The sequence below is a fragment of the Chiloscyllium punctatum genome, chromosome 9 (assembly GCF_047496795.1).
Source record: "Chiloscyllium punctatum isolate Juve2018m chromosome 9, sChiPun1.3, whole genome shotgun sequence".
NCBI lineage: Eukaryota > Metazoa > Chordata > Chondrichthyes > Orectolobiformes > Hemiscylliidae > Chiloscyllium > Chiloscyllium punctatum.
In genome coordinates, this window is record NC_092747.1 from 108963527 (window position 1) to 108976694 (window position 13168).

The 13168-nt window shown below is 42.9% G+C and overlaps 1 protein-coding gene across 1 annotated transcript in view; it reads left to right on the forward strand.

Moving 5' to 3' along the window:
• The window catches only part of farp1 (FERM, RhoGEF (ARHGEF) and pleckstrin domain protein 1 (chondrocyte-derived)), a 310303-nt gene that overhangs the window by 20000 nt on the left and 277135 nt on the right, over nt 1-13168 (forward strand). Inside the window, exon 2 of the mRNA XM_072578014.1 lies at nt 10876-11080. Coding sequence (XP_072434115.1) covers nt 10898-11080 — 183 coding nt within the window. The 5' untranslated portion in view covers nt 10876-10897. The remainder of the gene's footprint in view (nt 1-10875; nt 11081-13168) is intronic.

Below are 13168 nucleotides of genomic sequence, written 5' to 3' on the forward strand. Positions count from 1 at the left end.
CTGTGAAGCATCTTGGGACATCAAAGACACATAAATTCAGGTTATTATTGGTGAGATCTCTGTTGTTCTCTAATTCTAACTTCCTGTGCATCCTTGATTTTAGTCACTGACCTCTATGGCCATAACTTCAGCTGCCTGGACCCCATGCTCTTTAATTCTCTCCCCAAATCACATTCCCCCTCTATCTCCTTTAGCATATTCCTAAAAACCAGATTCCTCTGATCTTTCAGTCATCTGTCCCAATAATTCCTTCCATTTGGAGCTCTCTCCCTCAGAGCTGTGAATAATTGTTGCGTACAGTCAGGTCCAAGGTTGATGGATTTTTGGACAGTAAGTGAATCAAGGGAAATGGGGGTGGGGTAGGAAGGTAACATTGAGGCAGAAGATCAGCCCATTACCTTGTTGAATGACCAAGCTCATTGGCTATCTGTTTGAGGCTGACACTTACTCAAATTTGAGAGTCTCTGCCCTGGGTAGTCTTGTGGTTGACTCTCGACCTGCAAGTCTTTGGGCATGTGAGGCAGGATTCCTATGAGGCAGTTGGATCCAGAGTGTAAAGTTTATTTCCCTTTCCTTCCTGCCGTCTGCTGTCATTCAGCCTTCTCATGAAGGTGTTTGAACTCTCAGCATGATGCAACTTGATAATCAAGTTGACGCCATTTTGAATGATGAGCGCAAAGCTCTTCTCTGTTATTAACCGCTTTGTCACTGTGTTTCAAGGAGGAATTCATCGCGTCTTTGTACTGTTTTCTTTCTCACCCACTGGAGAACTGGGCATGTGAGAGTTGAGAAAAATGAACCTGGTGGGGAAGATGATTTTCACCTGTCAGGACACCATATCCTTTCATTGCAGTTAATTTTGCAGGAATTTTGTTTGAATGCTTACATAGCTGGTTTCAGGATGGATGGTGATATTTGATTGGATGGTTCTCCAGTTGAATGGGCAGAGACATTGTTGATGAAATCTCTTTTTCTCTAGTGCTCGTAATTGTCCCTGATACATAGTCCAGGTCTTGCTGCAGTACAGGGGTGTGGTGACAACAACTGCTGTGTACACTGGGACTTTTGTTACTTGCGGAGATTTTCTGTTGTCAAACACTCAGCACCGTCATTTATAGAAAGCTGAGCAGGCCCAGCTCATCTGATGGTTGATCGCCTGATTTGCACGCCATTTCCAACCTTTTCAATTCTGCAGACAAGGACCACAAACTGTTCCTGAATGTTTCCAAAACGAAGCCCATCGAGTTAGAAAGTGCTGGAGAAACTCAACAGTGTCGGGGGGAGAAAACAGTGTTAATGTTTTCAGTCCACTTGGGAGAATAGTCATACTGGACTCAATGTTAGCTCGGATTCTCTCCCTTGGGGTGATGCCAGACCTGCTCAGTTTATCCAGCACTTTATTTAGATTGCAGCATTTGCAGTATTAGCTTTTATTTGACTGTTCACATCAGCTCAGACCTGGTTGGTCAGTTTCCACCTTTCATGTGTGTTGAAGGTGAAGCTGTATAGAGTATGTTGAGCATTTCCCATACTTCAGCATTCACCTTTGTCGAAAGGTTTTTGGTGACTAGGAGACCCAGTACTTATGTCCGAAATGCCGATTCTCCTTCTCCTCGGATGCTGCCTGCCTGACTGCGCTTTTCCAGTGCCGCACTTTTCGAGCCTGATCTCCAGCATCTGCAGTCCTCGAATTCCTCCCAGACCCAATACAGAGTCAACTGCACAGCCCAGTCTTCGACTAGAAAATGGCAGAGCAGGTTTGAGGGGCTGTGTGGTTTGTGCCTCCTCATGTTTCTGTTCTTGTATAGGGCTAGGTGTCAAATTTTGTTTGGTAATTGCTCTCATGGGGTGCTTTGGGATACTTTACCACACTAAGAGTGTGATATAAAAGTAAGTTGCTGCATGAGTTGAGGATCTAAGAAAAGTGAAGACTTTGATGTTTGACGTCGGTGGGAAAATAGTTGGTTAATAGCCTGACTTTTTTTTAATGTTCACAATTCTTTTGCTGCTCTCCTATTCTGCAGTACTGTTCCATGGGTGTAGTTAATACCCTGGAACGTTAACTCAGCTGTGGGTTCTGATATGTCCTGTGGCCACTCAGGAAATGATAGTTACAAATGAATTGTTTATCTCCTCGCAAAGGTTCAAGAGGGTCGTGATCAGGGCCAGTGAACTTGGTGTATCACCTAGACTGAGCTCAGCCTGCTTAGCACTGAAGCTTCAAGTCAGTAACTTCCTAAACTGTACAGTGCAGCAATACAACAGTGCATTACTCCCTGATCTACACTGGCTCCATTGCTAGCTCTTTCTTAATCACAAACTATAATTTTTGAAGAACTAATTAAAAATGGATAAGTTGACAGTCCTATTTCAGTGTAAACTACTGGAATGTTCATTATTTATTGCACTTGGTTGATCATGAATGAGTTACGCGTCTAAGCTTTTATTACTTTTATTGACCAGCTTCATTTCAGGACAAAAGTGTCTGTAAATTTGCAGTCTTTGGGAGGATGTGGTTTAACACAATTCATTGTAACATGAGGTAACCTGGTACCGGGGTGAGTGGGTACGTGGGAGGGGGGAGAGATATATGGGGGAGTGGAAAGGGATAAGGTGGGGAGGCTTGCTTTGATCTGTGTGCCTGGATTGTTAAAACAAGTTTCAAATCTCAGGCAACTTGTAATGTACTCAAACAAACGTATACATTTGCAGTAACTTAAATCAGTCAATGCACAAAGCCTTCGATACGGTGCCACACAAGAGGCTGCTGTATAAGATAAGAATGCAAGGCGTATGGGTAAAGTATTAGCATGGATAGAGGAGTGGTTGACTAACAGGAAGCAATGAGTGGGAATAAACGAGTGCTATTCTGGTTGGCAATCAGTGATTAGTGATGTGCCTCTGGGATCAGTGTTGGGACCACAATTATTCACAATTTATATCGATAATTTGGAGTTAGGGGATCATGTATGGTGTGTCAAAGTTTGCACCTGATACTAAGATGTGTGGGAGAACAAAGTGTGCAGAGGACTGTGAAACTTTGCAGCAAAAGCAGATACTTTGAGTGGGCAAAGGTTTGGCAGATGGAATACAATGTTAATAAATGTGAAGTCATCCATTTTAGTAGGAGTAACAGTAAAAAGGATTATTACTTGAATGCTAAAAAGTTGCAACATGCTGCTATGCAGAGGGACCTGGGTGTCCTTGTGCATGAATCACAGAAGGTTGGTCTGCAGGTACAACAAGTAATTAGGAAGGCAAATGAAATGTTGTCCTTCATTGCTGAAGGGATTGAATTTAAAAGCAGATAGGTTATGCTGCAGATGTATAGGGTGCTGGTGAGGCCACACCTAAAGTACTACCTGCGGTTTTGGTCTCCTTAGTTGAGAAAGGATGTGCTGGTACTGGAGGGGGTGCAGAGGAGGTTCACCAGGTTGATTCCAGAGTTGAAGGGGTTTGGCTTATGAGGAGAGGCTGAGTAGACTGGGATTATATTCATTGGTATTCAGAAGAATAGGGGGGAGAGATTTATAGAAACATAAAATTATGAAGGGAATTGATAAGGTAGAAGTAGAGAGGATGTTTTCACTGGCAGGTGAAACTAGGACCAGAGGGCATAGCTTTAAGATTACAGGGAGCAGATTTTGGACTGAATTGTGAAGGAGCTTCTTCACCCAGAGAGTTGTGAATCTATGGAATTCCTTGCCCAGGGAAGTAGTTGATGCTACTTCACTAAACATTTTTAAAGCTAAGATAGTTATTTTTGAACAATAAAGGGATTAAGGAATATGGTGAGAGTGTGGGTAAGTGGAGCTGAGTTCACGAAAAGGTCAGCCATGATCTTATTGAATGGTGGAACAGGCTTGTAGGGCTGGACGGCCTACTCCTGCTCCTAGTTCTTATGACTTTGTTCATTTAAAGAAAGCCTTGCATTTACATAGTGCCTTTCAATACTTATGCATTACAGCTGATGAGATACTTTTGAAACATTGTCATTGTTGGGTAGTAGAAAACATGGCACTTAATGCACGAATGCACCCACTAACAGCAACGAGATTGTGGCCAGACATTTTTTTTTAAGAGACGAGTAGAAATTACTGGATAAGCTGAGCAGGTCTGGTAGCACCTTTGGAGAGAAATCAAAATTAACGTTTCTGGTCGAGTGACCCTTCCTCAGAACTGAACTGTCACTCGACCGGAATCGTTAACTCTGATTTCAATACATAATTTTAGTTGCATGAGACTGTAATCGTTTGCTATAAATTCTGTGTCTTATGGTCCTGCTCCACCACCACCTGATGAAGGAGCAGTGCTCCGAAAGCTAGTGCTTCCAAATAAACCTGTTGGACTATAACCTGGTGTTCTGTGATTTTTAACTTTGTCTACCCCAGTCCAACATTGGCTCCTCTGCATCCCTGATTTCTCCCCACAGATGTTGCCAGACCTGCTGAGATTTTACAGCAATTTTTGTTTTTGTCTCTGATTTACAGCATCTGCAGTTCTTTTGGTTTTTTATTTTTGCTCCAGTTTCCTTTCACAGTCCAAGGATTTGCAGGTGAAGTGATTTGGTCATGCTTAATTGTCCCATAGTGCCCATGGATGTGTAGGCTGTGTGGATTAGCCATGGGAAATGCAAGGCTACAGTGATTGGGGAGGTGGGAGGCAGTGGTGAACCTAGATGGAATGCTCTTTGGAGAGTCAGTGTGGACTTGTTGGGCCAAATGGCCTGTTTCTGCACTTTAGGGATTCTATGAGCCAAATACTGGCAAATGGGACTAGATTAAATTGGGATATCTGGCCAGCATGGATGAGTTGGACCGAAGGGTCTGTTTCTGTACTGTACAACACCATGACTCTGAGTATCCGTACTTAATATCATCATTATGAACAGACAAAATCAAAGCCCACCTCTGCATTCCATCTGCAGTTAAAGTGGGTATTGGGGCATTTGGATTCAAAATTAACTGTCAGTGGCTTGTGATCAGTTTCAATTGTGTAACTATGGCTATGCAGGTAGTTATGAAATCATCTTATTCCAAAAGTCGCAGATTCATATCTGACTGCTTTTGCCTGAACTCCCATGCTTTTTCAGCATCAGACTGCCTTCTTCAACCTGTTGTCATGGCTCTCTCTATTTGGAGTGTGTCATCCCAAATGATACAATTCCATGAATTCATTGCAAAATTTGCTCCAGTACCCCTTGAAAAATTCTGGGCACTGATTAAACACCAAATGTTAACCTAAGAAGGTAAAATAGTTTATTAATAATTAAATGTAACTTTGACTCAGTATTTGTCAGATCTAATTATTAAAAGACCTAGTCTCCTCACAACATATGAATATGTCCACGATTGTTCGACATTGATCAGGTAGATGGCATTCTGATTCAGTTATTTTTCTAATCCCGTAATTTTACATTAACATTTTGTCTTTGGTACTAATGCTTTGTGAAAAACCCAATTATTTTGTTCCATTTTAGCAATAATGTTATCTGTGTCTAATCTAAACAGGCTGTTGCTCTATTTTCTCCATTAAAGCCCAGGGCTCTGGACAGGGTCTTCCTGATGAAGGGCTTTTGCCCGAAACGTCGATTTCGCTGCTTGTTGGATGCTGCCTGAACTGCTGTGCTCTTCCAGCACCACTAATCCAGTATTTGGTTTTCAGCATCTGCAGTCATTGTTTTTACTCTGCAGTAAACTGGTCTGGCATTCCTCTGAGCCTGTGTGTTGCCCATGTGTTCTAGAATTGGGGCTACTGATCCACAGCCATTCACTATGTAATTCTTCCAGCCACCACTCGTTCATTTTTTTCCAGAAAATCCTCTGGAAAGTCTGTACGACTCCTAAGGGTCCACAGAATTTGGTTTCATTCGTTCCTGGTGAAGGGCTTTTGCTCAAAGTCGATTTTTCCTGCTCCTCGGATGCTGCCTGATCTGCTGTTCTTTTCCAGCACCACTCTAATCTTGACTCTAATCTCCAGCATCTGCAGTACCCACTTCTGCCTAGAGCTTGGTTTAACCCCATTGTTGTACAACACAAGATACTGTGTCACCAAACTCTTATTGATGCATTCTTCCCTCTCAGTTTCTCTTTGTATCTACTAGATTTGGGAAGAGAGAACAAAAGAAAAGACAAGCTATACGATTTCTGAACTTTGCTGCAAAGAGGGATGCGTTGTTTTAACTTTCCATTTTGCTCTTTAGGTCAATTGCCAGAATGTCAAATTTCAAACAACCACCACCTTCTGGTTTAGGTGCGAGTGCTATCCTTTGAACCATCTGCTGCAGTCAAATCTTGAGGGTGATGTGTATACTGAGCACCTAGCAACATAGGAACATGTTTGCCCAACTTTTAAAGGACTTCGTATATTGTACTTAGTTTTTGGTAGGGTGATGCAGTATGCATTCACAGTATTTATTGACCCTAAGTCACCTTGTGCACAGGGAGTGGTGGAGGTGGGGACACGGAGATTAATACCTTCATCATCAACTCTGAAGGTCTTAGTGTTTTTACGTTCTGTTCTGTGGCTCTCATTTCTCAGAAACAACTTCTTCAATATATAAGAAAAATGAGTGAACGGCAATGTCCGTGTGATTGGAGCAGAGACCTCGGCACCATTTGTAACACACTGAGAACCAGCAACTGATACAAAGTTTGAAGCATGTTTAATTGTGGTTAGAAGGGAATATCAATAGTGTTGTCACTCCGAAGCCCACAAAGTTGTATCTAACAGCATAGTAAGGATATAGCTGAATGAACAGAAACCAAACACACAGTGTGACTTGGATAGGTTTACATTTCTTAAGGAAATTATTGCTCCCAATTTTAGTGTTTAAGAATTAGAGAGGGTTCGTTTTCCTTATGTGAAGCTTGTTGACATTGTGGAGCTAAAGTTTGCCATCAACATGGAGTTTGAATTTCCTGGCACTCCGTTACGTTTTCAGGCCTACATTTCCCTCAAATTCAGCCTGTTGAAATGGCCCGTCCTACATGTTTTTCTTTTGCATTTGAGATGGGATTCTTCATGGATGCAAGAGTAAAATGTGTAAGGAGACAGGGTTTGCATTGAGTCCACTCATGTTGATTATTTTCATGTAATGTTTAATGTAAAACTGCAAAGTTGCCATGTCACAGATTTCTGACTACCTTCCACACATCTTCCACACCTTCAACTTTTCAGTCACTCTTTCCCCCTCTCCATGCTGTTTGCCTCTTTATCTCGAGCAGGTCTCTTTCCTCTATCTGTTGCAAACATTCACTGAATCACTTGTACTCCATTTATCTTGTCTTTTCTCCAGCTGTTTTCAATCCTGTTGCTACCCTGTGCTATGGCTCTACACTATAGTTTTCTCTCAGGTTTTAGGCATCTGGATTGTGACTGGTCTAGGATAGGGGTAGAATTTAGTTTGTTCCCTCAGTTTGTAGCATTCTACCCAATCGCAATGGATCTGAAGTTTGTGGATTTGAGCCCCACTCCAGGGGCTTGTTGTCAAAGTTGAGGCTGACACTCCCAGGGCAGTACTGAAGGAGTTCTGCACTGTTGGAGTTGCCATCTTTCAGATGAGTTATTTAACCTATCCTCTCAGAACATGGTCCAAGATTCCATGGCACAGTTTTGAAGAACAGTGGGGTTACCCTCAGTGCACTGAACAACATCGATCCCTCAACCAGCATCACTAAACCAGATTATCTGGTCTACATCACCATACTGCTTGTGAGAACTTGCCGTGTGTACACTGGCTGTCACGTTTCCTACATACACCCAAGCCTTGCCATGAAGTAGTCCTATTTCCAAAGGGTTACAAATCATGATTTGTCCTTTGATTTTGCTTTGGGGAGGCAACCTCAGCCACTACAACATGTTGTTGTGTAAGGGCTTCAGGACCCCGAAGCAACCATGTGGTGATGTCACAGAGCTGCACATCTCTGAGAGTGAGTTACACAGTGTGAGTGGTGTGATACCATACTAGACCAATCTAGACACAAATACTTTATACTCTGAAAAGCTTGCATGAACACATGAACGATATAAATTAGTTTTTACTAATGTGAGCTATAAGATTAGAGCTTGGTATATCTATACCTATCATGTACAGCAATATTTAGTATCAATGTATAATAAATGTTACTTCTGAAATCTAAGCCTGAAGATAATCCTTGTCTTTGCCTTTTCCTTATCCAGTCTGTCTTGAACCCAAGCGCAATTAAACTACACAGTATAAGAGATGTGTTGCACAATATACTATAGCATTTGAGCAAAGAGATTTTTAAAGCAGATGCTGCATTATTGATTGGCTGTGAAGGTTTTTGGGATAGTTTGAAGTGGTGGAAGGTGTACAGTCAAGGGTTAGTCCTGCCTATGTTAATAGAAAAGCTATGTCACTGATAGAAGTATGAGTCTGGATCTTGTGCTAAGTCGTAGTGTGTAGAGTTAGTATTGTTTCAAAAGAACTTAGACTCAGCAACCTCTCTGAAGTGTATAATGCACTCTGCCTTCACCAAGACTGAAAAGTGCTAGATAAATGCAGTTTCTTGAATTCTTAATGGGCCGAAGCTGTACTGAAACAATGTTGTTCTGCTGGTTGGGGTGGGGGTTGGATTGAGCATGAATGTGGCTAGCTGTTCACTTGCACGGCATCACAGTTGATTTGGAATCCTTCCCTGGGCCATTTCTGTCATATCAGTTTTCTTTACTATCCTCATGCATCCTTTATCATGGTCTCATTTTTAATGCGCCGTTGCCCTTGTATTACAGTAGGAATGACTTGTTTCTCCATACAGCATCTTTAACACAAGATACATCCCAGTCTTGTCAAATGGCTGGAAAAACTCAGCAGGTCTTTGGTATGCGTTCCTTTATCGGTCAGAGAATTGAGTACAGGAGTTGGGAGGTCGTGTTGCGGCTGTACTGGACATTGGTTAGATCCCTGTTGGAATATTGCGTGCAATTCTGGTCTCCTTCCTATTGGAAAAATGTTGTGAAACTTGAAAGGGTTCAGAGAAGATTTACAAGGATGTTGCCAGAGTTGGAGGATTTGAGCTACAGGGAGAGGCTGAACAGGCTGGGGCTGTTTTCCCTGAAGCGTCGAAGGCTGAGGGGTGACCTCATAGAGGTTTACAAAATTATGAGGTGCATGGATAGGATAAATAGGCAAAGTCTTTTCCCTGGGGTGGGGGAGTCTAGAACTAGAGGGCATAGGTTTAGGGTGAGAGGGGAAAGATATAAAAGAGACCTAAGGGGCAACGTTTTCACACAGAGGGTGGTACGTCTATGGAATGAGCTGCCAGAGGATGTGGTGGAGGCTGGTACAATTGCAACATTTAAGAGGCATTTGGGTGGGTATATGAATAGGAAGGTTTTGGAGGGATATGGGCCGAGTGCTGGCAGGTGGGACTAGATTGTGTTGGGATATCTGGTCGGCATGGACGAGTTGGACCAAAGGCTCTGTTTCTGTGCTGTACATCTCTATGACTCTATCTGTGGTGAGAAAGCAGATTTAACCTTTCTGGTCCAGTGATCCTTTTTCTGAACAGGCCTTAAAGGAAGAGAGGGTGTGGACGGACAGTGATCCCATGAAGTGCCTTGGGGCAATCCACTTTGTTTAACGTGAGGAGTTGTGTTAAACACCTCACTCCCTCATAATCTTCAACTGGGGGAATATCCTCATAACTTTAGCACTTTTTAGCTGCACTTTGTCTTAAAAGACAATATAGAATCATAGAATCCCCACTGTGTGGAAGCAGGCTATTCGGCCCATCGAGTCCATACCAATATATAATGTGCAAAGAAGCTGCAAAACTGAAGTATAAGCTGATCTGACGTAAAAGAATCTTGAAATGAAAAGACCAAGATTGACTTTTTTTTATTGTCACATGTACTGAAGTACCATGAAAAGCTTTGTTTACGAGCAGTACAGGCAGATCATAGTAAGCTTTGATGTACAGAACAAAAGATTTAGATGGAGGCTTACAGATAATATTGCACAGGGTGTCCATGTGATGCCCTAATAGACGTCTTTAAAATTATCATAGAATCCCTACAATGTGGAAGCAGGCCATTCAGCCCATCAAATCCACACCAAAGCTCCAGAGAACATCCCAACCATACCCATGTCCACCCTATCCAGATAATCCAGCATTTCCCATGGCTAATCCACCTAGCCTGCACATCCTTGGACACTATGGGTAATTTAGTATGGCCAATTCAGTCTATGGACTGTGGGAGCAAACCCGAGCACTTGAGAAAACTCACATAGACACTGAGAGAATGTGCGAACTCCACACAGACTGTCACCTGAGGGTGGAATTGAACCCAGATCCCTGGCACTGTGAGGCAGCAGTGCTAACCACAGAGCCACCCTGAAGATTATTTAGGGTTGGATTTAGAGAGGATATTTCCACTTCTCTGAGTGAGCTTCAGTGTTTATATCGTCACTAAAACATCCAGTCAGGAATTCAGGAGACACCTCTTTACTCTGAGCATGGTGTGAATTCTGAACGCATTGCTACAATGTATAGTTAAGGCACATAGCAGAGCTACATCTGAGGGGAAGCTAGGTAGACCAGTGATGAGGGGGAAGAATAGAATAGAATGATATTATGGGGTAAAAAGCAATAGAGTGTGAGGATGCTCCTGTGAAGTATGAACACCAGCATCAATCACTTGGGCTGAATAGTCTATTTTTGTGATATGAAAGGTTATACAGCAAGAACACACTCTAAATTTCACTTAACCCTAAAACTTCACTGAGTTCTATCTAGGCTTTATGTTGATGGGTTCCTCTGTTGTGCCAACTATGAGCAGATGTCACCAGAGACAATGCATTCGTATTTATACATCAAAGTATGTTTCGATTATTCTGTGTTTCTTTTCCAGGCAGACAGCCGTTAGTCTAACTATGGCGGATGTAGAGCTGACACATCATTCACCTCCAAGTCCTGGAGCCAGGTTGGGAGGACAGGAGAACACTGGGATTAGCACCTTGGAACCTGGTCAGAAAGCACCCAACTCTCCCTCAGGCAAGCTTATCCCCATCAAAGTCCTTCTGCTGGATGACACGCAGGAAGTGTATGAGGTTCCGGTAAGATTCCTTTTTCAATAAATCCAAGAAGAGATTCTGTAGGATTGAAATTCTCCTCCTCCCCTCCCCCTTCCCAGACTCTGTACCAAAAGGCAACAGCTATTTCTCGTGTACTTCATATTACTTGGTGGTGTTTGTGGAACGGCTTGACTTGTGCAGTTTATCACCAGTAACATTGCAACTGATCGCTTATTTCCAGCTTGGATGAACTGAACAGACTCCTGACTGTCCAGTTTCTGCTCATTATCTGAGTACATGTGCTGTTCATGATGGTGTGTCATCTAAAATGTGTTGTTGAACTTTTCAAAGATTTGAAAGCAAGAAGATAAATGCTGCTTCTATCATTATTTTCTTATTCATGTTGACTGAAGGGAGCAAATATGAGTTGGTTTTGCTTTGAGTATTTGTGACAGAGTATGTCTGTATTTGTGGAGTGTGCAATTGTTCTGCTGTCTGATTTTTAAATTGTGACCATGTTGTCACACCCCTTTTGGTGTTTGTTCTTGGAATGTAATCTTCACCTAGAGTGCCTTGAACAGCTGCAGTCCCTGTGGTAGACAGACGCACCACCCACAGTGCTGTACTGAGGGAACTTCAGGGATTTTGACCCAGCAATGCTGAAACGCTGATGATACAGTTCCAAGTCAGGATGGTATGATACTTGAAAGAGAATGCACAAGTTTTCTCTGCAGCCTTTGTGCTCCTAGTTGGCTGAGGTTGCAGGTTTAGAAGGTACTGTAGGAGGAACCTTTAATGTAAATGCATCATCTAGATGGCGCATACAGTGCTGCTTGGGTGTTGTTGATGAAAGGAGTGGATGTTGTGTCAATCAAGCAGGCGGCTTTGTCCTGGATGGAATTGATATTAAATGTTGTTGGAGCTGCACCATTCCAGTCAAATAGAAAAAAATTAACAGTGGGAGATAAAGAAAAAGTTAATTATGCAATTGTAGCTTTCTTGCATCATCTGCAAATGTAAAATGAGAGATTAACCAAGGTCACTTGTCATGACCTCGAAATAGATTCCAGAAAGACCATTGTCAAGAAGCGATATTTGGATGAGGGCTGTTGTACTCCCTCGGTGCTGCACTGGAGCATCGGCATTTGCTGCTGTGCTCAAGGACTGGGGTGAACCTTCTGACCACAACCTTCTGAATTAAAAGCTGATCAGGCAGAAGCATTGAAGTACAAATTGGATAACTGTGCATAATCTACGTGCGCATAGCTGCTGTCAAGCAAATAGTGAACATGGCCCTGGCTCCATTAGCAAAAGAGCAAGGGAGGCTTGCATTCCTGTGGGAAGTCTGATCCACGTGAATGACACCAAAATGCTTTACACCATGGGCGGCACGGTGGCACAGTGGTTAGCACTGCTGCCTCACAGCGCCGGAGACCCGGGTTCAATTCCCGCCTCAGGCGACTGACTGTGTGGAGTTTGCACGTTCTCCCCGTGTCTGCGTGGGTTTCCTCCGGGTGCTCCGGTTTCCTCCCACAGTCCAAAGATGTGCAGGTCAGGTGAATTGGCCATGCTAAATTGCCCCTAGTGTTAGGTAAGGGGTCGATGTAGATGTAGGGGTATGGGTGGGTACGCTTCGGCGGGGCGGTGTGGACTTGTTGGGCCGAAGGGCCTGTTTCCACACTGTAAGTAATCTAATCTAATCTAATCTACTCAACAAACTGCCACATGCAACAATGAAATAATGGCCAGATTTTTATTTATTAAGATGATATAGATTTGAGAAATAAATATTGGCCAGGCTGTCAGGATTAATTCCTTTTGTTCCTCATTCCACGTGATGTTGTACATCAGTTTGAGAGAGCAGACAGACTTTGAAATAACATCTTATCCAAAAGATGGCTTCTGTGACTCTGTACTACAGTGGTAGTGTCAGTATATACATTTGTGCTCAAATTCTAGAATGGGACTTGGACTGTCTTCTGACTTGCAAGGTTGCAGTGTTATTCACTGGGCCAAGCATGGCGGTGTATCAATCTGCAGAGGTTGTACTGTTGCTGTGTTGGGCAGTAAACAAGAGGTCAGCCCGAACTTTTCCATCCAACTCATTCTTCAGGTATGCAGGAATTTTCC